Consider the following 27,422-nt stretch of genomic DNA (forward strand, 5'->3'; position numbering starts at 1 on the left):
CAGTGGTTCCATGTCCAGTTCTCACTGTTGCTTCTTGGCCCACATATAGGTTTCTCAAGAGACAAATAAGATGGTCTGGTATGCCCATCTCTTTAAGAACTTGCCACAATTCGGGCAGCTTGTTTTTGATATAATGCCCTAATCGGTTGTAAAAAATTCAATGTCAAGCAAAAATATTTCAATTGTGGATCGGATTATGAAACTTATCTCTCTAATATACAACATATCATGTTTTGGTCATCACACATTCCAATGTTATCATTCCCTGAATTAGAAACATTACAACTTATTTACACCCTAGAGTTAGAAAAAGCTTGTAAAGCTTGTAACTTTATTCATTTATTTACCCTAGCCTGAATCATTTAGTATCTGGAATATATACATAAAAGGAACTATCTTCTATATAAGAAACACCTGCTTTTCTTTGATTTAATTGCCCTACTTTTACCTCATTAGGATTGGCAGCATTTTGGTAAAGCAGATGAAGACACTGACATGAAAATGATGTTTGTTTTGGATGCTGAAAAAGCTTTTGATCAATTGAATTGGCAATTTTTGATGAAAGTTTTAGATAAAATGAATTTTGGGGATAAATTTTTGCAACCAATTAGGGCATTATATCAAAAACAAACTGCCCGAATTATAGTTAATAATAGTCTGACAGAAGCATGTAATATTGAGAAGGGCACAAGGCAAGGGTGTCCGTTATCGCCCTTGTTATTTATATTAACATTAGAGATATTATTGGTTAAAATACGGAATTCGGAAAAAATTAAGGGTATACAAATTAGAGATCAGGATTATAGATTGAGAGCATTCGCAGATGATCTGGTTGTTACAGTGACCCAGCCAGAGAACTCTGTTGTGGACCTGATGGAGATAATAACACAATACGGGAAGGTTTCTGGATTTAAAGTTAATATACAGAAAACTAAAATTCTGGCTAAAAATATGACAGTTTCGCAAAAGGCTCTCTTAGAAGGATTAACTGGATTTGAGATTGTTAAAAGGGTAAAATATTTGGGGGTGCTTTTGTCACCCTCTAATACAAAGTTATATAAAAATAATTATGAAAAACTGTGGGGGAAAATTCAAAAAGAATTGGAGAGTTGGGAAAAATTGCAATTGTCCTTGTTGGGACGGATCGCAGCAGTGAAAATGAACGTCCTGCCTAAATTTCTATTTTTATTTCAAATGATACCGATTCTTAAGAAAGATTCTAATTTGGAGGAATGGCAGCGAGGTATCAATAAATTTGTTTGGGCAGGGAAAAGGCCACGAGTTAAACTTAAGATTATGCAGGATACTCGTGAGAGAGGTGGTCTTAAAATGCCTAATCTTAAACTATATTATGAAGCTGCTGCATTAGTAGGAATAAGTGATTGGATTAATTTGACACAAGAGAGATTATTAAATCTTGAGGGCCACGATTTGTTGTTTGGCTGGCATGCATATTTGTTGTATGACAAGAAGGTAGACAATGTGTTTAGAGTGCATATTCTAAGACAGGCATTGTTGAGAGTTTGGAAGAAGTATAGACATAAGCTAGATTGTAAAATACCACTGTGGGCAATTCCAAAACACGCAATAGAAAATATACATGCTGGTTTCAAACATGATGTGACTACGTACAAGAAGATTCTGAGCTTGGAAAGAAATGTCTGGAGTTTGAAATCATATAGTCTCTTGCGAGAAGAGAAGGTTGTTCAAAATTGGTTTCAATATACTCAGCTACGGGCCAGGTGGAAAGAAGACCAGAAAATTGGTTTTACAATGACTGATGAAAATTTGATAAAACAAATTAGAAATCAGGGTCCCGCACATATCAAACGGATATATCTTGCATTGATAGAAATTGACTCAGAAACAGAGCTTGTTAAAGATTGTATGATTAAATGGGCCCAAAATATTCAAGAAGTAGTTACAATGGATACATGGGAAAGGATTTGGGTGAGGAACGTAAAATTTACACAAGCTCAAAATCTAAGAGAGAATTTTTACAAAATGTTTTATAGATGGCATCTAGATCCTAAAAAGCTTGCAAGTATGTATCCGAATTATCAGCCTAAATGTTGGAGGTGCGGTGACGAAGACGCAACATATTTTCACATATGGTGGACTTGTAAAAAGGTTAAGGCTTTTTGGATAAAAGTCTGGTGGAGCATGCAGAAGATTTTTAAACAGAGGATAAAGTTTTGTCCGCAACTTTTTTTGTTGGGAATAATTACAGACGCTACAGTTGTGGACACTAAGTTGATGTTGAATTTAATTACGGCAGCAAGACTCTTAATAGGTCAGTATTGGAAGAAGGAGGAACTGCCGACTATAGGAGAATGGACTTTAAAGGTTTCTGACCTGGCAGAGATGGCAAAGATATCGGCCTATTTGAAAGATCATTCGCAAGAACGTTATATTATGGAGTGGAGAAAATGGATTGAGTATATCCAGAACAAATATGGGACTAAAAAGTTTCATGTAGCATTTGAATAAGTCTTCCCTTCTTTTCTCTTTTTTTTTCTTTTTTTTATATATTTTATATTAATAGTGTTTGTAGTTATCCTATATGAGCTAGAGAGTGATAGATTTTAGAGTTTACGGTTGTTAGCATATGGTTGTTTATGATTCTTTTTTTTTGTTTTTTATACCTTGTACTTAGCTCTGGGAAGTAGGGGGGGGGAGGGGGGGAGGGGTAAGGAGGGAGGGATAGGGGAGGGGTAGGGGGGTTTGTTAAAGATAAAATGTATGATAAAACTTTTCAATAAAAAAAAAAGAACTTGCCACAGTTTGTTATGATGTAGTGATGACTTTCCCATAAATAAATCTTGCCTACAATCATGTCCATCAGAAAGCTCATTTTTTCCCAGAATGCTCTTTCTTTAATCTTAATGTGTCATTCTCTGTGTTTTAAAACTTCCTTTGGACAACTGTGTATCTGCACTTCTCCTTTCTCCCATACCCACCGTGCCATAAGAGAATCTAAACCACCATCCATTCCTAACTCCTTAGCAGCAAAGCATAGCCTTGAGAATTAGGACAGAGCTATTTGGATATCTGCAAATACCAGCAAGACACTATGGAGGAAATCGGTCTCATCATAATATCTGAATTCATATAGTGTATTTTATAAATTAGAAACACATAATTGATTTTTCTTTATAAAACATAGAGCACTTCTTTATCAAGTAGAATAACTTTATCTCAGGCCCCATGATGGTGGCCTTCTCTTGCCCCAGATCATGATTTAAGCCTATCACAAAATATAACACAAAACAAATAATAGAAAAAAACTAAGACAATGCATTCCTATGTTAACAGCATCTTCCATTTCACACCAATTACATTACATTAAGGTTCAGTAAAGCTAAAACACTCTTGGATTGTGCATGCTTGTGCATGTTTGTGTGGCATGAATTTTAGTGCTTACTATGGAACTTCCAACTAAAACTGCCCTCTTCCAACAGAATATTATTGTGGATCCTATCCAGTACGTATGAATACTAGAATTGATTTCAGCAATGTAAAAACATCTCTTCCATACCTTTATCTTTACAGTATGACTATATAATAGAAAAACCCACAATAGCCAGCAATTGTCTGCATGTAGTATTTATTGTACAAAAGATTAAAAAACTTAAGGCGCTGTTTTTATTATTATTAATAAGCCTACAATGGATCCTCAGAATGATGGCTTCAAGATACTGCAATGAATGTTATCATTCTATCACATCCCAAAATATTCTGTTATTGGAATGTAAAATATGTTACACATCTAACTCAATGGACTCATCCAAGACACTGTTGACATACATGGGACACATTTGTGATGAGAAGAGCTGCTGCCTTCCTGACACTCTAGTAAGATGTATAGCATTTCTGTCTGGCATATTCAGAAGACCAAAAGGTTCATTTTTAGTAGCAGTAATTACACTATGTGGCTCTAGCTGATATTTATTTATTATTTATTAAATGTAATTTAAATTAGCACAAGACTATTTGAAGACTCTGTAGCTTAATGAAGAGAAGAACTAGGAGTGACATGATAGCATTATCCAATATCTCAGGGGTTGCCACAAAGAAGAGGGAGCCAAGCTATTATCCAAAGCACCTGAAGGCAGGACAAGAAATAACAGATGGAAATTAATCAAGGAGAGAAGCAATCTAGAACTAAGAATAAATTTTCTGACAGCTAGAACAGTAGAACAGTTTGCCTCCAGACGTTCTAAAAGCTTCAACACTGGAAATTTTTAACAAGAGATTGGACAACCATTTGTCTGAAATGGTATAGGGCTTCCTGCCTGAGCAGGGGATTGGACTAGAAGACTGCATAGGTCCCTTCCAACTCTGTTATTCTATTCTATTCTATTCTATTCTATTCTATTCTATTCTATTCTATTCTATTCTATTCTATTCTATTCTATTCTATTCTATTCTATTCTATTCTATTCTATTCTATCCTATCCTATCCTATCCTATCCTATCCTATCCTATCCTATTCTATTCTATTCTATTCTGTACATCGAACACTCAGATTTGTCTAGTATAGGGATAAGAGTGTTGGATTACATATGCAGTTTCAACCTCCCACTCAAAAAGAGTGTTCTGGGTAATTTGGAGCCAATCATGTATCTTAATGCCACCCATCTCATAGGACTGTTGTGTAGATAAAATTAGAGGCAGAAATAATTTGTATATTGGCTTGAGCTTTTTCAGGACAAAAGCCAACAGAAAAGAAATGGGACAATAAATCAATGAAAGATAGCGAGCATTATGGTATCACACTTTAGAATGTAGATGTGGCTTATGAAATCAACAATAATATTAAATCATTGCTGTATACAACAATATTGCTGTATTAGATAATTAAATTAGATACCTCTCATCCAGTTTACTGTTTTCCAATTCAGAATCTTGCAAGTCTGAACATGCTTGGAATTGTTCGTGGAGGTTTTTTAGAATGCATTTAATGTACATCTTAATGCACTTCCCCCTCCCTCCCTTTACCTTTATGAGATCTAGAGAGAGTCTTGTGTGAGATTTTTTCTCAGGTTTCAATTTTGCCCTGGGCTCAGGTTGCTTTCATCTGACAGTTGTTTGTAGCAGCAATACCATCTTTGCCTCAAGGCCATTCCCTTAGTGCCTTAGTCAAATACTGCCTCCTTTATCCTTTGGGATGTTGCTCCCTTCTTTCGGTACTTTTTGTGTTTCCACAGTGGAAATCCCCCCCTGTCTCTTCCTGCATTCTCTTGCTTGAGCCTAATACAGTCCCCTCATTGTTATTTTGTTTTATTACCCTTGTTGAATCATCCTACAGGTAGTCCTCAATTTAGGATTACAATTGAGCACAAAATTTCTGTGGCTAACAAGACAATTGTTAAGTCAGTTTTGCCCGATTTTATGACCTTTCTTGCTACAGTTGTTAAGTGAATTACGGCAGTTGTTAAGTTGGTAACATGTGGTTAAGTGAATCTGGCTTCTCCATTGACTTTGCTTGTCAGAAGGTTGCAGACAGTGATCGCATGACACCGGGACACTGCAACTGCCATAGATATATGCCAATTGCCAAGCATCCAAATTTTCATCACACGTGCACGGCAATGTACAATGGCCATGAATGTGAAAAACAATAGGTCATTTGTTCAGTGTCATTGTAACTTCAAACAGTCACTACACAAATGGTTGTAAATTGTGGACTACTTGTAACTACAGTGCCACAAATTGGAGGTAAATCCCATAATGAGACCTAACTGGCTAAGAGCAGGAAAATTGAAGAAAGAGACAGAGGAGCTAATTCCGGCTGCACAAGACCAATTCTTAAGAACAAATGCACACAAAGCCAGAATTGAGAAGACAGCAATAGACAGCAAGTGCTGCCTCTGCAAAGAAGCTGAAAAAACAGTGGACCACAAAGTTAGCTCTTGCAAGAAGTTTGTACAGACTGACTACAAAGAATGACATGATAAAAGAAGCAACAAAGGTGCATTGGAATATCATGAAGCTAAATTGTTCTGGGACTTTAGAATTCAAATGGACAAGCACAGTGCTTTTTTTGTAAAAGAAAAAGGTACCGGAACTCACACATGTCATACAACCTGCCTTGCTTAACCTACAAGTTTCCATCCAAAAAGGCGCCGGAACTCCGTTCTGAGCATTCTATGAAAAAAAAAGCCCTGGACAAGCACCTGCCACATAACTCCCAGACTTAACAATTGTCAGTCAGAAAGCAAAAATGTCTGGATAGCGGACATACAGTAGCAGTATCTGGAATAGCAGAATAGAAGAAAAAGACTGGAGGAAATACAAAGATCTGCAAATAGAAGTAGATAAACTGTGGCAAAATAAAGCAAAGATAGTATGAAAAGTAATAGGCACCTTTGATGCAATCCCAAAACATCTGGAGCACACCATCAGCATGGACAAAATCTTCTTTAACACAATCAAACAACATCTGTATATACCAGGTGCTTGTGAAGCACTTGATAGGTGGATAAAAATGCCAAATCCAGTCTGAACATCTGGCTAACTATGCAACAAACTGTAATGTATTATTATTACATATTAAATTTGTAGGCCATCTGAATCTCAGTGACTCTGAATGGATGCCATCCATTCCTGCCCTCCAGAAGCAGTAAGAGGCCCATGCTGGCAATAGGGCAAACAGATATTATGGATTTGTCCTCACTCTTTGATGGAGATGGGCAGTTCAAAATGTGGGAAATAAAAAATAAAATAAATGGGATGTCACCAGAGAATATTTGGTATCTATATACTTAATATGACCATTTCTAAATAACAACATATAGTGCTTACTTTTTAAATTAAATACATATTTAAAAAACCCACATGGTGAATTTTTACTCACAACTCTTCACCGAACTTGACATACTAAATTATTAAGTACTACTTTTGAAAACAAAATTCTGACCAATAGTGTCAAGTGTGATTCTAGTAATGGATTATTTTATTCAGTTTTTCAGCATTGCTTTTTATTTAATATTTAATATTTGTTCTGTTTTATTAAATGAGGTACAAATTGTTATTCTCAATGAAGGTTAATTACTTTTTTCTGGAAAAAAGGGAGATTTTTCCCCCAGGGAGAAGGGGAAATATAAGCCTTTTCACAAGAGAAGTATCAAATAAAGCATCTCCTGCTTATGTTCAAATGATATCTCCATTTAAATTCTATTTCTGGAGGATCCATTTAAATACAAAGTCTCAGACCTTTTTTTTTTCTTTGTTCATAAAGCCTCTGCCTCCTTGCCATGACTCAAAGGAATCTATGCAGGTGTTCAAACAGCATTGCCAAATAGCAGAAGAATACTATGAAGTCAAAAAAGAAATAGCACTGCTTGAAGAAAGAAAGTAAGTTTCCCCCCCCCATACCTCACAAATAATAGTTTATCACGGAGTCATTAACTGGTTTAGTAATTTAATTAAAGTGAAATAAAAATTCAGTGCATTTATCTCTGTGAATATGTGGAACATGTGACTTGCATCGAAAATAGCAAGAGTCATTTCTTGAGGTGGACGGCCATAGAAATGAAATAAATAAATAAACAATAAACATAAGTGTGTATTTTCCCAATGTTTCATGTTTCTCTGCCAAGACAGCACCTGGTCTGATTTTACTTACAGTGCAATCATTTTCAAAGTGCTTTAGAAACCTGGAGAAATGCTGGCATTCAAAGCATTAAGAATAAATTGAAAAGATACATCCAGTAACCTGGATTTGCTTTTGCAAAGGAGCATGTTTTCATGGGTATTAATTAACTAATAGAGAAACCAGCTTTCTTCAACCTGGTGCGATGTTTTTCGGTTATAAAAATTAGAAGAAACCATTTAAAACAAAATATGATATTCCATGTGATAGTCTCTCAATTTTCACCCATGGGGGAGGAGATATCTGGGATAAAGTCTTAATGAAAATTTGTTTCTTTTTGATAACCAGATATGAATTTGTGTGCTATAGGAACTGATTCACAGTGCAGTAAATTTGAAAACAGTAAGACATATGTGATGAAATGTAACCTATTAGTATTAGGAGGAGTTGCCATGGTTGTTGGATGGAACCAGTAGTACTATGGAGGTAGTTTACACAGGTTGACTTCAAATATTGTTTTAGGTTCAGTTGACTGGACATATCCTTTTAGCTGTATTTTTTCCCCTATCTTTCTAGCTTGCTCCTTGATCAGTAGCAATAAGCATTCTTGTGCAGTGAAAGCCCTGTTGAACAGATAATCCTAGCCAGAGGCTGGTGGGAGGTAGTTCAGCCTGCTTCCTTTCCTCCTCTCTCACGTACAGTACAACAAATCCAAACACACACAGCATCCTCCATTTATTCACACACCTACATGCAAACATGCAAAACAGGTGAAATCATTTGCCGGACAACACAAGAAAGAAGTCATAGCACTTAAATTTTCTCAGTGGTTTCCTGTGTCAAGTAAGGGAGAGACATGGTGCAGGATTGCCTGCCTTCCAGCACCTCTGCCTCACCCTCTCTTTTTCATGGTTGGCACTGCTAATAAAAATTCAGCTCCTGTGTTATTTGTTTCTGCTAAAGAGCCTCACTGAAGGTGTACAGTTAAAAGCAGGGGTAGGCAACCTCGGCTCTTTTATGACTCATGGACTTCAAATCCCAGAATTCCTGAGTCAGCATAGCTAAGCATCGCATAGCTGACTCAGGAATTCTGTGAGTTGAAGTCCATGAGTCATAAAAGAGCCGAGGTTGCCTACCCCTGGTTAAAAGGGAGGAAAAAAGTTATTTTAAGTACGGTATTTAACTGAAAAGATTTATTGTTTTGGGGAAACTATGGTCTATAGACATAAACTGAAAAATAACTACCTGGATGATGGATACAACCCAATTTCTCAAAGAGCAAACCAAATGCTCAGGAACACTGAAAAAGAATTTTTAAAAAATGGCATTGTGTCTCTTAATCAGAGTTTGGCTAAACTCAGCATGAGATGTTTAGTTTTGTCCCTTGGTATATATTATATATAACATATGTTAAGTTACACGCTTAAATTTCAGGCAAGTAATTTGTTACCTAGAACTAATGATTATAAGATCCTTCAGACCTTTCCATAGTTGCTTTCCATTAATAACAATTGCAACAGGGATATCTGAAAGGGGGGAAAAATTAAGAGATTATACAAAGAATGAATATACATACATACATTCATACGTACGTACATACATACATACATAATGAGACAATTATTTTTTCCATTTAATTCAGATTTACCTACAGCTGTTAGTAAAATTATACATAATGGATTTATTACCATCATGAGCATGTTGACTGCTATACTGAACACACTAACTTGAGTCTTTCCAGGAAAAAAAAAATCATACATTTTCCACTAACTGATGTTTTCAGAAAGCAATTCTCCTTTTCCTTCTTTTATTCATGGATCTTTGGATCCAAGCCAAGGTATCTGTGTTCACCTTTAATGTAATCTTGGAAAATAAAGACACTTCATTTTTGTTTTTTCTTTTCAGAAAAGAGTTGATCACTAGGCTAGATGAAGCTGAGAAAGAGAACAGGGATGCTGCACAGCTAACGAAGGAGTATGCAGATCTGACAGAAGAGAATCAGACACTGAAGTTGACCCAGACACAATGTGTCGAACAGCTGGAGAAGCTTAGAATACAGTATCAAAAGAGACAGGGATCATCATAACCTGAATGAACATATCTGGGCCAATAAAAAATGCAAATCTTGAGTCTGCTGGGTAAAGGGATTTTTTTTCTTTCCACGTCTCAGAGATTCCTTCTAAAGAGTTGGAACACTTAAACTCGCAGACTATACAAGCATCTATATTTAATGTAATGCTTTCCAGCCACTAGCTAAATATGGATATTGGATATTTTATTTCAAGTAGCATAGTTAGAGGCTTATCAGTCCCTATTATATATGCAAATGGATCAGGTTTCTGTTCTAAAGATATTTCTTTCAGTTTTAAGAAGGTTTAAGTGCATTAGAAATTGGTATGAGTCATCTCTGTTGGAGGATGGATTACACTAAGATATTATGGCAGGAAGAATGTTAAAATGGGGCAGGCTGCAGCAATACTGTCTTTTAAAATTTGAACTAGGAAAACTGGGAGAAAAATCAGTCTGTTATTTAGCAAGATAGGTGAAAAGGTACTCAAACATGGAAGAATATTTAAAAGTTAGCAACATGCTATCTAAATCACTTTCTTTGTCAAGCTACAGCAAAAAAAAAAAAAAATAGAGAGAGAGACAAATTCCTTGTCTATAACCTCCAATATATTTAATAGGATTTCAATCCTAAATAAATTCTCTTAGAATTTTAGTATAAATTGACACGGTAATATGTACATTGTTAAAACAATAAAGGGACAGGTCTATGTTGTACAACAGTATTAAACTTCTTAAAAGTAAATCCTGTTGATTTTAATGGCATCTTTGGTTTGAAATTTAGTTAGGATGCTACCCAGGCATCATTCCCAAATGAAGCCTTGAGAATTTACTTAATATTTGACATCAAATTCAAAATGTAACATAATTAACTACTATACATATTTTTAGAAACTCTATTGAAATGGTTACCCTTTCTATACACAGAAAGGGTAGTCTTTTAGTTGCAATTTTATACAAAAAGTCATCTCTATTAACACTTGTGCTACATGCAAAAGTGTTACGCTACACCCTAATTAAAAGCAGTGCTCAATGTGTTGTGAGAATCAGCCTCTTTCCAAGAAAATGCATTTCAAACCACATTGGATCAGCTTGTTTCCATTTCTCTTTTTTGTAAAAGTATCTTCAATACCACAAGGCAATCAGAATTATGATGCTAGAAGGAATAGGGATCATTCATCCAACTTGTGCTCTGAAACTATTTTCCAGATCAGGAAAAGCACACAAATATTTCAACAGTATATAAAATGAATAATTAAATATTTCGGGGTGGGGGTGGGTAAATAAGATTTGCAAAAGCCAATTTTATCAGTGGTTTTATTCCATCTTCCTTCCCATGCAGTCAAGTAGGGCTAAGGATTAGCTATTTACAGAAAGAATTCTCAAAATCCTCCCCTACCTTTCCCTGCCAGAACTCTATTCCACCAATGACAACACGATCTATGAACTTTTTTTCTTTCTGATTTGGTGCTAAAACTGAATTATCAATGTGGTTTACACAAAGTAGCATTACAATCATCATTGGAATAGGCAAAAAAATGCCCACTGAACAAAATATTTTTGGCAGTTTTGTTCATGGTAATGTTAAAACTTATGCTGACTTGAAAGTAAATTCAGGTTGGGATTTGCTTTTTGGTAATTTGCTTAGGTTTGTGATGAAAACATGATTTAGTCTTACATCCATATTTTGATGAACTTTCTAGAAGAAAGGGCTGATCTTAGATAAATATTTTAAATGTTTCATTTCCTTCTTTTTCTCCACATACTTGTTTTCCTTGAATCATCTAAAATGTCTTTGTTATATTGCCGTTCTATTCGCACAGTATTTTTTTCATTAAAAAACAATTTAAAAAACAATCTTATTCCTGAATTTCATTACTCTGGCTAAAACATTGAACTATTAACAGCGGATTCTAGATAGATATAGAATCTGATAGCATCTTCAAAACTAGCCCTCTTTATTGGAGTATAAGTATCCACTTCATAATAAGAGTATTCTTCAAAGTGTTATCAGATTCTGCATCTTTTTTGTTATCACACACTTATACAATTCCTCACTTCCCCACCAACGTGTCTGTTCTCCACTATGAAAAGCACCATATTTAGCTGTATGGAGCCCAAATCCATAAATCTTACCAAAGCTGGTCCAGATAGCCATCTGATGAAGTGTATTACTACTAATGTTGCAGTCAAGCTAGTTAGTCTTATGGATGCTACTAGAGCCAATTGTACCACATAGTTTGCTTATACCATTAAATGTTAAATAAAATGGATAAAAATTCTGCATAGTTCTTGGTATCTTGATAGAGTTCAAATACTATGGAGAACATATTCATCTTTAACATACGATATTTGATCCAGAATCATATTAACCATGTTGTAAGTCTAAAATGCAACAATAGGGTAAGACCAAATCATATGGATTAATATTTTATCTTCTCAGTTATGTATTAACAGCAGAGTGATTGTAACCAACTCTTACTGAACATTCTCTGATGCATCAAGTATACATTAAATACACTATCACTGTGGAAATTCAGAAGCACTTATCAAATCTGGGCCAAAATAAACCAAATAACAAGTACTTCAATTGAGTATACTGCCAAGATTACTGGCATATTTGACTCACATGAAAATGTCATTAAAAAAATCTGCAAACATTTTAAAAGAGGTTCCTTAAAACTGATAGCAATGACAATGTGAAATATAAGTTTTCCTTAAAAATGTATTTTTGAATTGGGTTATTCTATATTGTAAAATTTTCATGGCTACATGGGTCTGAGTTGTAATTAAATTCCAGTAGCATCCATATAGTAACATTAAAAGCAAATGTTGAAACATATCTTACACAAACATGAACTTAAAAGCTTATCAGGATTTTAGTGAGGGTGAGAAGGAAGGAAGGAAGGAAGGAAGGAAGAATTTTTATTATTCACATGGGTTAGATTTATCAAGAGTCCCACATCTGTGAAATAGTTTAGACATAGTTACAGAGGACCCAGTGAAATCATAATGGCTGTGAAGTCTTCCTTTGAAGTACTTTTCCTATCAGAATTAATTACAGAAATCTCCTTTGTAGCCTTCTGATAAAAATCAGGCATTCTCAATTGTTAAAGATCACCAATACTAAATAATGAATAGATATGAAAGATAAGAAGTTTTAAACGGAGTGGCTTATAAATATACCAAATATGCAATGAGCTCAGACCTACCATGATACATGCAGCTGAACAAACAAAATAACTATTTCAATTTGAACCTTGGAGCTTCTCATCTATTTATGCACTTTCCTATTTTAAGGGTTGCCATTATTTAATATCAATCTGGAGCAACTAAAGCGTAAAGTTAAAGAAGCTAGAAAAGCATTAAATAAGAACAAAATAAGGCTGCCACTTTTTATAAGAAAAAATGTTTCTTATACGGTAAATAATACTTCATTTTTAAAAATGGAAAGAGGAAAAAAAGATAATGCATGTGTCACTGAAATGAAAGCATAAAAATCTTTCTTATTTGAGGACACTAAATAGTTTCTAAGATACTGTTACAGTACTTTGCTCATTCATAAATAAATAAGAAAAAGGGCGAATTTTGTTAGTTAAACATTTGTAGAATTGTCAATTAAGTATTTCTGGTACAGCAGAAACAACTATAAAGAGTAGTCACTCATGAACCATTTTAAAAAATAATGTGCCATTATAATATCACTAAAAATCTATAGCTAATTTTTCCAATACAAAAAGATAAATTAGCATCCATTTCTTAGAATTAACAGAGATTAAAATAATTTTACCCTAATATTTACAATAAGGTCCAGAGTTTTAAAAATCATAAATATTAGCCTAATCCAGATACAACTGGCATTTGCTGACTCATGCCTGAGCTGTATAATGTTTATACTGAAACATCTACCTTGATACAGATATATATGTACCACACACAACATAAAACATAAGATGATGGTGGTATTAAACTTTAAAGTGCTAAACAGCTTAGCACTTTATCCAATTATCCTTCATTGTGAAGAAGAAATTGGCAGATATCAAAACAATTTATCCTCATTTTTAAATAGGTGCATTTTAATTGTTCAGTTTCCCAGCACATCATTAGGGTTGTTCTGAGAGCAAGGAAGCAAGAAATAAATTACTTGACTTGGTTATGAAATTGTTGCCATGAGTAGCAGAAACTGACTTACACTGTCTGGGTTTAAAAACTAAGCAGTGGTGGGCCTGGTTAATACTTAGATGAGAATTCACTAAAGAATGCTATAGTTATATATTAAACTCTAAAGCTGTAGGAGCAGCTCAGAAAAACCACTCTGTATTGTTGTTAAAAAGCTTCACATGGACATTTCCAGAATGTTACCAGGAAATTAGTTCTGCTAAAAAAATATTTTACATTTTTATGTTTATGCCCAAGTATGTGTGCATATAATGGCCAATATAATAGTAAAACAATTCCTTGCTGTGTCCACAATGTTTGGAGATAGAATTTATTGAAGCAGAATCTGAACAAGCAAGATCATTTATTGGCTTAAATGGACATCCTGCTCTGAGGACATCACAGCTCAGTTTCTCCTGGATACTGTTGGAAGTCAACACCCACCCACCCTCTTAGAGCAGGAAATTTTTTTGGAGGGATATTAAAAAGGATAGAATATTATATTTCCCTAAAGGAATAATGAAAAATCTTAGGCAAAGTCTCCCTCCCCCAAGTAGAAACCAAGCAGACCAGATTTTAGAAATGCAGATTTAATAATCCTTTCAGAAAGACTGTAGCCAGGAAGCTTGGAGCTGATGGGATTAGAAGGAGAAAGATCCCTAGAACCAACAACCCCTCACTCCAAAAAATCCAACACAGGACATAGCCATCAGCCACAGCCCCAGGGTAGCAGGATATGACCTTTAGGACATAATAGGATTAACCCACCACCATCAAAATTCCCAAAAGGACACATTCAAAAGCTCACCTCAAAGTTCATGCCACAGGAATAGGAAACAACTCCAAACACAAAAGCTTAAAAAGGTATAAAAACCCACCACTCCCAGCTACATGTGGTCAGCTTTCCCAGAGCCACATTTCTGTCTGGCTCCGCTCTTCAATTAACTACAACCATTTGTTTATTCCTGGCTTGGACTGGACCCTGATGAAGATTTTTCTTTCAATAATACCATCACTGAAGATTTTAAGATACCAATACTGGTATGTTTACATTTGTCTTACATCTTTGAATGTTTCCAGACTAAAGAATTTAGAATATGACAAATAATGGATATTGATTTATAGAGAAAGAATGTTAAAACCATCTTGTTTTTGTTTTCCAAAAGAAAACCTAAATAAAATTCATCCACGCTAAAAATTTTGATATTTTGATATAACATTTGATATAAAATCTTGATAAAAAGTTTCAGCATAGCTCAATTCAGTGCTTCGGCTTTACTGGAGGGAAGATACTAATATATTCCCTTTGCTGAAAGGTTTTGCTCAGTGCTTTTTTTGTAAAAGAAAAAGGTGCTGGAACTCACACATGTCATACAACCCTCCTTGTCTACTCTACAATGTTCCATTCAAAAAAGGTGCTGGAACTCCGTTCTGAGCGTTCTATGACAAAAAAAGCCCTGGTTTTGCTTCTGTCATTCAGAAGCAGTTGAATCTGTGTCTCATCTGCTGCTATAATGTCCCTTCTAGATGATATTTATTGCTTTATATAGCTTCAGTTCTTAGTAGAGTTCCTGACAGATCATATAGATTTTACATCTCAGTTCTTTCACAGATTCAAATGATGATGTCACTTTTAAAATGGCTAAATTTTAATACATTTTAATTTTGTGATGTGAGAAAACAAATGATTGACAATGTATTTATTTTATTTCAATGCATTTTAAAAGTTGCCCATGGAAGTTATCGTTAACATAATTCTGTATAAATGTTTCCAGTCAATTGACTACCTGCTAAGAATTGATTGTGGGTTGGAAACATGATTTTTTTTATTACAATCATGACCGTAATAAACTATCTGATCTGAATAATGGATTGTCCCACATTCAGAACCTCTCATTATCACTGTATGATTTGCTAATATAGTTTTTCACTATAGAGATACAATCAACCATGTTTTTTATTTCTTTTCTACATGTTAATATGAATAGATTTATACTTAAACTAAATGCTATATTTGAAACCACTTATCCTTTTTCTAACCAGATACTTATCAATCACAATTCTCATTGTTTCTTGGGTCTCTTTTTAATTCAGGTATGTTTTCTATAGGGACGCGGTGGCTCAGTGGGTTAGGACGCTGAGCTTGTCGATCAGATGGTCGGCAGTTTGGCGGGTCGAATCCCGAGTGCCGCGTAACAGAGTGAGCGCCTGTTACTCGTCCCAGCTTCTGCCAACCTAGCAGTTCGAAAGCACGTAAAAATGCAAGTAGAAAAATAGGGACCACTCCGGTGGGAAGGTAACAGCGCTCCGTGCGCCTTTGGCGTCTAGTCATGCCGGCCACATGACCACGGAGACGTCCTCGGACAAACGCTGGCTCTTCGGGTTTGAAACAAAGATGAGCACCAGCCCCTAGAGTTGGAAACGACTAGCACGCATGTGCGGGGGAACCTTTACCTTTACCTTATGTTTTCTATACTCTCTTGTTTTTTCCCCCACCTATCCATTCAAGTTATTTAATATAAGCCTTGATTAAGCAAAGTGCAGCAGTTCCAAACTGGGCATGGTGTAATATTAACTCCAAAGAAACAGATGACAGCAGAAGCAATTCTTTTTCATCTGTGCAGATTCAAGGCTACAATACTAATTGCGTAAGGTGCAATGGTGATTTCAGTCAGATAGAATAAGCCCAACTATCTGCAATTTCAGAAATAAATTAGAATCAAGTGTATAGTATTTCTTCAGCAAAACCTAGCATTTTTATTCTTTATAAAGCATGAGAAAAAAAATTATAGACTCAATATCAAAAATCAATATTAATCATTTCATAAAGAGAAATACAGTTTCTATTTCTTTTGCTGACTAGATCATCATCCTGTTGTCCAAGTGTTATAATGCTCAGGACAATCCAATATAAATGCTTTTAGTTATTATTATTATGGCTTGTCAGAAATTACAAGCCTGTTTTCCGAATTGTCATTTATTTCTTAAAATATGCTAATGTTTCTGCATCTCTAGCCAAAATACCTATGATTTTTTTTATTTTTAGCATTAATAATAACTGACCTCCAATTGCTTATATTCTTCCCTTTGCCTGTTCATTAAAGTTATATTAATTTTAGGATTATCATTCCCGCATCACATCCAGTGATGCAGCACAGATTATATGGCACAGTGGCACTGGAGCTCCCTCCACTGGCAGTTTATTATTGTTTTTAAAATGAAAGGGAAGTTGGATTTTTTTTTATTCCACTCCTCTCATTGGTAAAAGTTTACCATATTCTATGTACATTCTCTAAATAAATATTGTTTGCGAAACATACATTTGTTCCGCTATTTCTTGCTGGTTAAAAAAAATTCACAAAGCACAAAGCAAGCTGAATATTCCAAACTAGCACAATTTGCATATAAGGAGAAAGACCTTATATTCTTTTAAAATATGCGACACAAAGTCTCTTAAATTACTTAAGTGGTACATGAGTGGATATTTTGGGTTTCTTTTCATGAATAATAACACTAATATCTAATTACCCTTAACACTTCATAAATCAATGAAGTAAATGGATCCCTCAATTTTGTTTAACTCCTTACCTCTCCTCTCTAACATCCACCCATCACCTATTCTCCATCCCTGAATTTGGGATGAAGATGGAAGAGGGGGTGAGTTTGGACTGAGAGCCAGGTTGGGAGGTTTAGAAATTGTCAGAATTCACTCAGGTGTTTTTTACATGAGCATTCAAAGCGGTCCATTGATAGCTGGGCTGCTTTTCAATACTGGTTTATTTCTATTCCAGAAGAACAGAAAACCTATGTTCAAAAGCAGTCCAAACAACAGCCTCCCTCTTTTCCACTTTACTGTGCAGTTCCCCAATTACTTCTGTTGGTCATTTGCTTCCCAGCTGATCCAGCTCTATAAACCAAGAATCAGCTTGGAGATCTGGCAGGTATGATTTGAAAGAATCAGAAAGCCTTGCTTGTTGAAAGCAGAATTGCTTTGGAAGAACAGGTCAAGGACAGGAAAGTAAAATATTTCTGTACTAGTCTGAAGTGTTCAACAGATACTGGGTTAACTCCTCTTTATGCATCTCAGCTATTTGCTTTCCACTATGAAGCTGTGTAAGGGACACGGTGGCTCAGTGGGTTAGGACGCTGAGCTTGTCGATCGGAAGGTCGGCAGTTTGGCGGGTCGAATCCCGAGTGCCGCGTAACAGAGTGAGCGCCTGTTACTCGTCCCAGCTTCTGCCAACCTAGCAGTTCGAAAGCACGTAAAAATGCAAGTAGAAAAATAGGGACCACTCCGGTGGGAAGGTAACAGCGTTCCGTGTGCCTTTGGCGTCTAGTCATGCCAGCCACATGACCACGGAGATGTCCTCGGACAAGCGCTGGCTCTTCGGCTTTGAAACGGAGATGAGCACCGGCCCCTAGAGTCGGAAACGACTAGCACACATGTGCGGGGGAAACTTTACTTTACCTTTACCTATGAAGCTGTACCCTCAATAAATAGTGAGTGGATTATCTTGAGCCTGAATGTTTGGATGAAATGCATCCATTTGAATTAAAATCTTGTCAGGATAAAGATAAGAACACTAGTTTCTCTCTACCAGAGACAATATTTAAAAAAGAAACATTTGTTTGAATATGGTTAAAGAAATAGAAAAGATTCTGAATACATATGTCATTCTAAGAGAGATGAATTCCTTAAATAATACTGTATGCTTTTTTCCCTCCTTTTTATTTTATTTCTTGATATAAGTAATATGATACTGCTGAAATGGCCTAGATGAAGGAAATGTTTTAGATAATTAAATGTGTCTGAATTTAGGGAAATTATAATGTATAAAAAAAAGAAAAAATGTTTTGAATAAGAGTACAAGGATTAGATGACTAGGCACATTAAATGGAATATTTAAAGATTAAATATATTTTTAATCATGGTTAAAAAGAATAAGAAATTTTGGGAATGAATATTTATTAGCTTAGGAGGAATATATATTTTAAGTAATATTTTACTTTTTATGTTTCTTTACTCTTGCTCTCTTTTCCTTTTCTTTACTGTTTTTACCTATTCTTTAAGAAATGTAAAAGTGTTGAGATGGTTTATATGGGAAAAATGGATTTAAATCTTTAAATGTAATTAACTGTTGAGAAAATCTTAACCAGCAAGAATACTTTGAACTTTATGGGAGAAACAAATCTAAATAAGGACTGTAACAGGATATAAGATGAGGCAACCAGAATGATTAGATAGAAAAGAAATATTATATTGATATGATCATTATTTCCAGGAATATATGTAAAATATATGTAAAATCATATATGTAACTGTTATTTATCAAAATAATAAGAACTGTATTATTCCAAGATTTGCAAAGAAGACATTTTGGGGAAAAGGGGAAATCAACTAAATGTACTATGTGAATTATGGATTATAGAAACCAATTGTTAATGATTTTTCTTTACAAATGTAAACTCAGCAAACACACTGTTTACCAACTATTAAGTGATTTATGTTTAAAAAAATCAATATGGAAAAAACGAACACTACCTTAATACCTATACAGCTAAGGATAACTTAACTCTGTGTAGGTCTTGGGTTGATTGTCAGCTTGAGCTGGGTATTGTTCACCTATAAAGTACATCATGGCTCAGTGGCGTAGCGTGGGTTGTCAGCACCCGGGGGAATTTGCGCCCCCTAACCCGGTGACGTCATGGCACCGCCGAAAAGACGCGCCCCGCAGCGGCGTAGACTTTCCAAGAAGAGTCGCGCGCATGCGGGATGCTTCTGGGTCCCTCTCGAGGGCGGCTGGGCGGGGCTCCGACCTGCAAGAGCCGCTGCATTCAAGCTCGCACGTGAGCCCCGCTAAATAAAGCCACGCATGCGCACGAAGCTAGGCCAGCCGGCCGGCGGGTCCGTCTTCGCTCGGCCAAGCCTGCCGGGGCGCCTGCGGGGCGCTTGCGGTTGGCCTGAGCCTGGGCGGAGAGTTGGGCCCTTCTATTTATTTTATTCAGTTTATGTGGCCGCCCATCTCACCTGCCGGACTCGTTTCGCTTTGCAAGAAAGAGCAGCTCGAGAGCGGAGCCAAGCCGACTCTGTGCAGCCCTTGGGGCTCCCTGAGCAGCTCAGTGCGAGCGCGCCCCCCCAGATGTTGCGCCCGGTGCGGCCGGCCCCCCTGCACCCCCCACGCTACGCCACTGTCATGGCTTGGCACCTACTGGAATCACCTACATTATGGTTTGGCACCCACTGGAATGACCCATTATATCATGCTTGTTGTGCCATCCTTTCATGATGCCAGGGAGATGAAGTTAGCAGGTGGCTGCTTCACTGTAGAAGCACCAGCATTATGAGATGGGCTCCTCATTGAAATCAAACTGGTCTTTCCATGGTAGTTTTTAGAATGTTATTAAACTTTTAAAAGAGGCTTTCAGTAGCATCAACTGCAACTCTTGTTGATCTTATTATTTTTTTCCTTCCCACTTTGGTTTTGTTTTTGCAATTGGGGTTGTATATTGTTTGTACAATTGCTCTATATTGCTCTAATTCCATTTAATTTTTCTTTCTTTACATTGCTTCAGTTCCTTTGTTGTTGCTTTCACTGTAACATATTGACAGTTGTGAGGTTATGCCAAAATAAAAATTAAACAAACAAACAATCAGTAAACCTGGTTCTCCCTACTCTTAGCCCAAGATTTTATTATAAAGCAATAATATTTCCTTCTATAATAAAATACATGAAAAAGAAGACAGACAGAGAAGCACCTCAGGGTCTTTGTGTTCCCTCTGGCAATGGCAAAAAGATGTTTTGCTAGTGACATACTCTGGAGCAAAGTAGTGAGTATGCATTGCAGTGGCCAGAATCTCATATCCATTCTACACTGGATGGTTGCTGATTAGAGTGAATTGTCTGGTTAAAAATGATAATTTTAACCGACCAGTCATACAGTATATTCTCAAAAATGGCTAAGCATACATTAATACCAACACTTTTCAAACAGCTGTATTTTTGCAAAATTTTAAACGTTAGTATTTGGTCATGGACAAATGAAAGATTGTTGGTTTACTGGACAATCATCTGGCATGTCAAATCTATTTCTGAGAGAACCAATACATCTTTGTGTTACAATAGCCAGTAGATTTAATCCCAGCATATTTTGAATTCAAATTACTCCAAATACTAGAATATTGAGGATTTTGTTTAATTAAACAAAGGTTCAACTCCAGAATATATATTTAAAATATTAATTTTAACAAATTAGTTTAACTTGCAATACAGTTAAACAATGAGTACATAATATATAACCTAAATTGGATGACCTGTCTTTGTTTTCCATCTGTCATCCACTACATAATTTTCACAGAGCATGAATTGGGAAGAAGTCTCAATATCTATATTGCATGTTATTTTGTTTTGTTTTATGTGGGCAGAGACAACTGTACATGATTTTGGCAAAGACTTGTGATATATAGACCAGATGCAGTGAAAGATGGGATTCATTGTCTATACGGTAGTAATTAAGTAAGAGTAGGAAAAATGCATTTCATTAGATATGGACAATGGGAGGAGTTTGTTTACCATATTGTGACAAATAAAATCTTTCCTAATACATTTTTATTTCCAGCAAGTTTATTTTGAAGTACTTAAAATCAAAAATTCCTAGACTAATAAACTGGCTGTTTGGAAAAATGAGAAGTATGTCCATGTATCAAAACAAAAAATTGATCAGAAGTATCATAATCTCCTCCACTTTACCCAAAACCTGATACACCTAGACTTCATATACTGAACTTTGATCCTATATTGAAGTGGTTATGTCTTTTTTCTAAAACACTGTTTTCTTTTCCATAGGAAAGATGTGAAACATGGATGTGAAAAGATGAAATTATATTCTGTTTTCCAAAAGTGTATCAGTTAAAACTTTATTTAATAATAAAAATGCATGAACTGGTGGTGTAGAATATGATAAATTGTTTTACTTTAAAGAGAAAGACTCTGCTTAATTACAGAATTAAGGTTTGGTTTGTTGTAAGGCTACTCATTCTTGTTTTGGAAATGCAAGTCATTCTTTTTCTTTTCACACTTTGCGTTCCGCCCTAACTCCTCCCTCTGTTTATCTTCTCTAAGCCTAGCTTAAGGTTCCTGTTGGGTCATTAGTTAACTGTTTATTTACTTTTAGCAAAATATTCTTTCATCATGTCTCCTCTTCTGCACTCTTCTCCACCCCAAATATAACACTGCTATCCTTCCATGATATGAGGTATAAAGAGAGTACTGTAATCTTACATGCAAATAAAATGTCAAGAAATTTTTTTACATATCTACTTCTGGGGTTTTTTTTTGGTTAATCTTACATTTTTCTGCAATCTAATTTCCCAGCACTGACATCCTTGTTCTGGTTTACACTTCTGAGCTTCTTCTTTCTCTAGATTCCTCTTTCTTCCAATTTGACAAGAGATGTGGGAGTGCTATAGTTTTGTCTTTTTCAATCCCTTCTGGCAGGTATATATCTGTCCACATGCATAGCTTTGTACCATGAAATCCAAAATTTAACAGCTTGGATGTAGTTTTCAGGTTTGTGACTCAGTACAGTAATTTTATCTTACCTAAGCAAGATAAATTTGAATTACTTTAATGTCCTGTCTATATTGCTTTTGCCAATTCTTGGCATATCTGGAACCAGTTTTTCATGCCACTCTTCTTCAGCCATGATTTTATTTCATCAATGTAAGGGATTTTTACTTAATATTTCTGTCTCTTCATCATCTATATCTTCCTTCTTTCTTGATTTAGTAGCAACTTCAGCTTTTTCTTCTGTTTTTACTTCAAGTGATTTCTCAACATCCTTTTGAGAAATAGGTTTTTTTGGAACTGTAAGCAATTCTTTAAAAAACCAAACCAAACCCAAGAGCTCTTTAAATTCTTCCTTCTCTTTAAAATTTATAAACTGTTATTGTGTGGTCATCTCCATATTCTCAACAACAACTATGGATGGCTATTCTGCTTTCTATGACTAATATTCTACCTTCTTACAGCATCTTACAGTACATTTTTTCCTTCCACTGCTTCAACTAAAACTTATATTAATTCTTTTACCATTGAATTTTCTACTGTTGTGTCTGGACATTTTCTGTAGTCAAAATTAGAAGCCTTTCTTCCTTCTCTTTCATTTTTCCCCAATTCTGCATTTACTTCTTCTACAGCCACATATTTTACACAATCTCTTGCCCATCTGTTTATTCAAACCTCTTCTGCCATTACCTTTCCAGATGCTCTGTCTATAATCAGTGCTTTCTCAACAGCAATGTTTTCATTTCTTTCTGCTACTGTTAGCTTTTTTTCTCCGGGTGTTCCCACCTCTCTCAATAACACAATTTTTCCCTGGGTGGTGTCTGAGTTAACATCAGGGTTACAAATACTGGAAGTTTTGTCATCTGAAATGTGCTGAAACGTACATTATATCAACAAATATTGCTTCAGTTATCAGAATGCAAATGAGTGTCATTTTTGTCTCCATCCTGATTTATTTATTTAGATTTATATACCGCCCTTTCCCAAAGGACTCAGGGCGGTTTACAGGGCATTTAAAATACAGTCAATACAAACGTTAAAACAAATTAAAAGAGATTAAATAGAACCCTGAGAAAATTAAAACCCAGTTAAAATTAAAATTAAAAATATTCTCAGCCTGGGCCAGAGAGCTCGAAGAGCCAGGTCTTCAGGTCCCGGCGGAATGAATGAAGGTTGGGGGCAGTTCTAAGCTCCGCAGGCAGCTGGTTCCACAGGGGAGGCGCACCCACTGAGAAGGCCCTACCCCTGGGTGTTACCCGCCGGCAGTCTTTAACCGGCGGCACCCTGAGGAGACCCTCCCTGTGGGAGCGCACTGGACGAAGGGAACTTGATGCTGGCAGCAGGTGTTCCCTCAAATATCCCGGACCCTCGCCATTTAGGGCTTTATAGGTCATCACCAGCATCTTGAATCTCACCCGAAGGGCAACTGGAAGCCAATGCAGCTCGCGGACTAGAGGTGTTACATGGGAGTATCGGGAGACCCCCATCACGACTCGCGCGGCCACATTCTGCACCAGTTGAAGCCTCCTGGTGGTCCTCAAGGGCAGCCCCATGTAGAGAGCGTTGCAGTAGTCTAAATGGGAGGTCACGAGCGCATGAGTGACTGTGCGTAGGGCATCTCGGTCCAGGTAGGGTCGCAACTGGCGCACCAGGCGAACCTGGGCAAAAGCCCCCCTGGTCACAGCTCCTATATGGTCTTCAAAAGTGAGCTGCGAATCCAGGACGCCCAAGTTGCGAGCCCTATCAACGGGGGGGTAACACCTCACCCCCCATCATTAGAGATGGAATAGTCTGGTTGACCCGAGATGCCGGTATGCACAGGGCAGGATTGAGACGAAGTCTGTTTCTCCCCATCCAGACCCGGACCGCTTCCAGGCAATGGGACATCACGGCGAGGGCATCGCTGGGTTGGTTTGGGGTGGAGAAAAAAAGTTGGGTATCATCAGCGTACTGATGATACCCCACCCCAAAACCACGAATGATCTCGCCCAGCAGCTTCATATAGATGTTGAACAGGAGGGGCGAGAGAACCGACCCCTGAGGAACTCCACAAACAAGAGGCCTCTGGGCGGACCTCTGCCCTCCCGTCAACACCGACTGCGAGTGGCCCAGGAGATAGAAGGAGAACCACCGCAAAACAGTGCCTCCCACTCCCAACCCCCTGAGACGCCGCAGTAGGATACCATGGTCGATGGTATCGAAAGCCGCTGAGAGGTCTAATAGGACTAGGACAGAGGAACAACCCCTGTCCCGAGCCCACCAGAGATCATTCACCAGCGCGACCAATGCCGTCTCCGTGCTGTGCCCAGGCCTGAAACCCGATTGGTACGGGTCCAGATAATCAGTTTCATCCAGGAACAGAGGAAGCTGATGGGCCACCACACTCTCAACAACCTTATTTACTATGAATGTCACTGCTCAGTTAGGAATAATATTGTCTTTGTACACCAACTCTGAATAAAGAAGCATCATTCCCCAAATATTTCAGTTACCAATGTCCTCTGGCTCTTTTTATTTAACAAATCACTATTGGTGGTAAATAATTATAATGTAACACTTTACCTTTTCTCTGAAAGGTCTTTGCCTTTTCATAGCAAAAGGTTTTTGTTTGTTTATAGATCTTTCAGAGTGGATTGAGTAATAGTTCTTTTTATTTAGGTTAGCCAAACCTTACAGATTATTTCTCTCTATACAATGTAATGGAAATCTCAGATGCTTGCTTTACTTTATCTGCCTCATCTTCTATTTTTAATCTTTAATTCATGTGTTTAATTGAAAACAAGTTTTATTAATTCGACTATATCAGAGGTCCCCAATCTTTTGAGCACCAGGCACCGGTTCCGTGGAGAGAGGTTTTTCTGCAGACCAGAGGGGGCGTGGTTTCATGTACGGCCTGCATTCTGCGGATGGGGCTTTGTTTTTTTGCACGGACTGGTTTCTGGAATGCGGTGGCCTGGTGCCGGTCCATGGAACGGGGGTTGGCAACCCCTGTACTATACTGTCCACTATGAGTTCCATCTAACCACATGATGGTATCATCTGAATATCGGAAATTTCACTAGTAAGCTATCTGATTGTATGCAAAATTCTACATCATATCCTGTAGAAATAAGAAGCATTTTTTTAAAAAAATATATATTCATAGCTCAGTTAATGATGGCATAGGAAAAAGTTTAGAATTTGTTCAATTTTGTAATAGCTCTAACTGCATAAAGTTACTGAAGTCTGATGATATTTTGACCCAATTGAATCATGCTTTGGTTATTTCCTGGTAGAAGACAGAAGATAGAGTTATTGTATATTTTCTCTCAATGGACAAGTTGATTATGATCAATTACAACATTATTTAATACTGTAATAAAACTATACATAATGAGGTTCACCAACAAAATTGTTCTTATGTGGTTAATTACAGAAGGAAAATTAGCTTGTCCTAAGAAGTTACAATAGTTGCTTTCTCTTTTGTTTTAGATTTAGATACCTTTTCTCTTTCCTCTTTTTGTCAACTGCCTTAGTTTTATGGCTGTTTTCCTGATAAAGTAGTAGGCAATAAACCCTTTATTGGTGTTCTAATACAACAAAGAATGTCTTTTTATTAACTTGCAGAAACCTGAACAAGTTGAAACTTTTATTACGCTTGGATCACAATCACATGCTCATGTTAAAACCAGGTTTAAGTATGCTTATATAGTAGTAGAACTAGTGTGATCCACGGAGACTTATATTAGTCATGGAATAGTTTTCTAGGGCTATAAAATTTATACTGCATATATTATACTGGCTGTTCATCATCAACTTGCTGTTTGTTAATGGTTTTGCAGTTTACTACTGCTACAAAACAATAAATATTACTGCATTCATTCTGTTACATCATTTGTATGCGCATTTTTATTGAGAATTCTGATAATTATGAAAATAGGAATTATGTTCAATGCTTCTACAAAAGCTGATCAGAGGCAGAGTGGTATAATTTTTCAATAGCTACTGGTATTTGGGAAACTGGAACCCCAGTTTAACACAAATATATTTAGACAGACATTCGAAATTGTATTAATACTGTTCCGTCATTTCACTGCAAACCATCTTATTGATCCAGATCTACTGGAATCAACCTCCCTCTTGATCTGCTGGAATCATATAGTAGATTGACTTCAAGTACTTGAAATCTGAGCAAGCCTTGGTCCCTAAAGTGTTTGGAAAGGCAAACTGAAACATAGGTAGTCCTCGACTTACGATCACAATTGAGCCCAAAATGTTTGTTGCTAAGCAAAAGATTTGTTAAGTGAATTTTGCCCTACCATCTTTCTTGCCACAGTTGTTAAGTGAATCATTGCAGTTGTTAAGTTAGTAACGTGGTTGTTAAGTGGATCTGGCTTCTCCATTGACTTTGCTTGTCAGAAGGTTGCAAAAGATGATCACATGATCCCAGGACACTGCAACCTCATAAATACAGCTGAATATTGGTCATGTGACCCTGGGGATGCTGCAAGGGTCGTGTGAAAAACAATCACAAGTCACTTTTTTTCGGTGCCTTTGTTAACTTTCAGTGGTCACTAAATGAACCATTGTTAAGTTGAGGACCACCTGTACAGTTGTAATGCCCTTTGGCAGCACTTGAAACATTGACAATTGCATCAACACGGAACAAACCCTGGGGGGAAAAAAGGTTACAGTACTGCTGTCATAGCTTTGGAATACGTTTTCCCAGAAGAAAGCTCTATCACTGATTCTTCTGCACTGACGGACAGGAGCCAGGAATTCTGCATTTCCCACACTCGAGGAGAAAGGCTGCCAACGCACTCCACAACCCCAACCGACGCGTTTACGCAGAACTGGCAGAGCATCCCCGCCCATTCAGAAAAAAAGGCTAGGGGGTCTCAACCACGCCCAGAAGGCCAACCGGGTGTGTGTGTGTGGGGGGGGGGAGGACGACGCGGGAAGCCAAAACAGGCACATGTGCGCATGCGGGGAACTTTAGCGCCAGGGAAAGGAAGGAAAGGAAGGAGGAGGAGGAGGAGGAGGAGGGAGGGAGGGAT

General features: G+C 36.9%; 1 protein-coding gene across 1 annotated transcript in view; it reads left to right on the forward strand.

The window, feature by feature from the left end:
* The window catches only part of MAP3K7CL (MAP3K7 C-terminal like), a 47,866-nt gene extending 36,387 nt beyond the window's left edge, over positions 1–11,479 (forward strand). The window contains exons 4-5 of the mRNA XM_081327741.1: positions 7,244–7,359; positions 9,503–11,479. Coding sequence (XP_081183867.1) covers positions 7,244–7,359; positions 9,503–9,683 — 297 coding nt within the window. The 3' untranslated portion in view covers positions 9,684–11,479. The remainder of the gene's footprint in view (positions 1–7,243; positions 7,360–9,502) is intronic.
* The last annotated feature ends 15,943 nt before the right edge of the window (positions 11,480–27,422 follow it).

The sequence above is a fragment of the Vipera berus genome, assembly GCF_964194415.1.
Source record: "Vipera berus genome assembly, chromosome: 4".
Classification (NCBI taxonomy): domain Eukaryota; kingdom Metazoa; phylum Chordata; class Lepidosauria; order Squamata; family Viperidae; genus Vipera; species Vipera berus.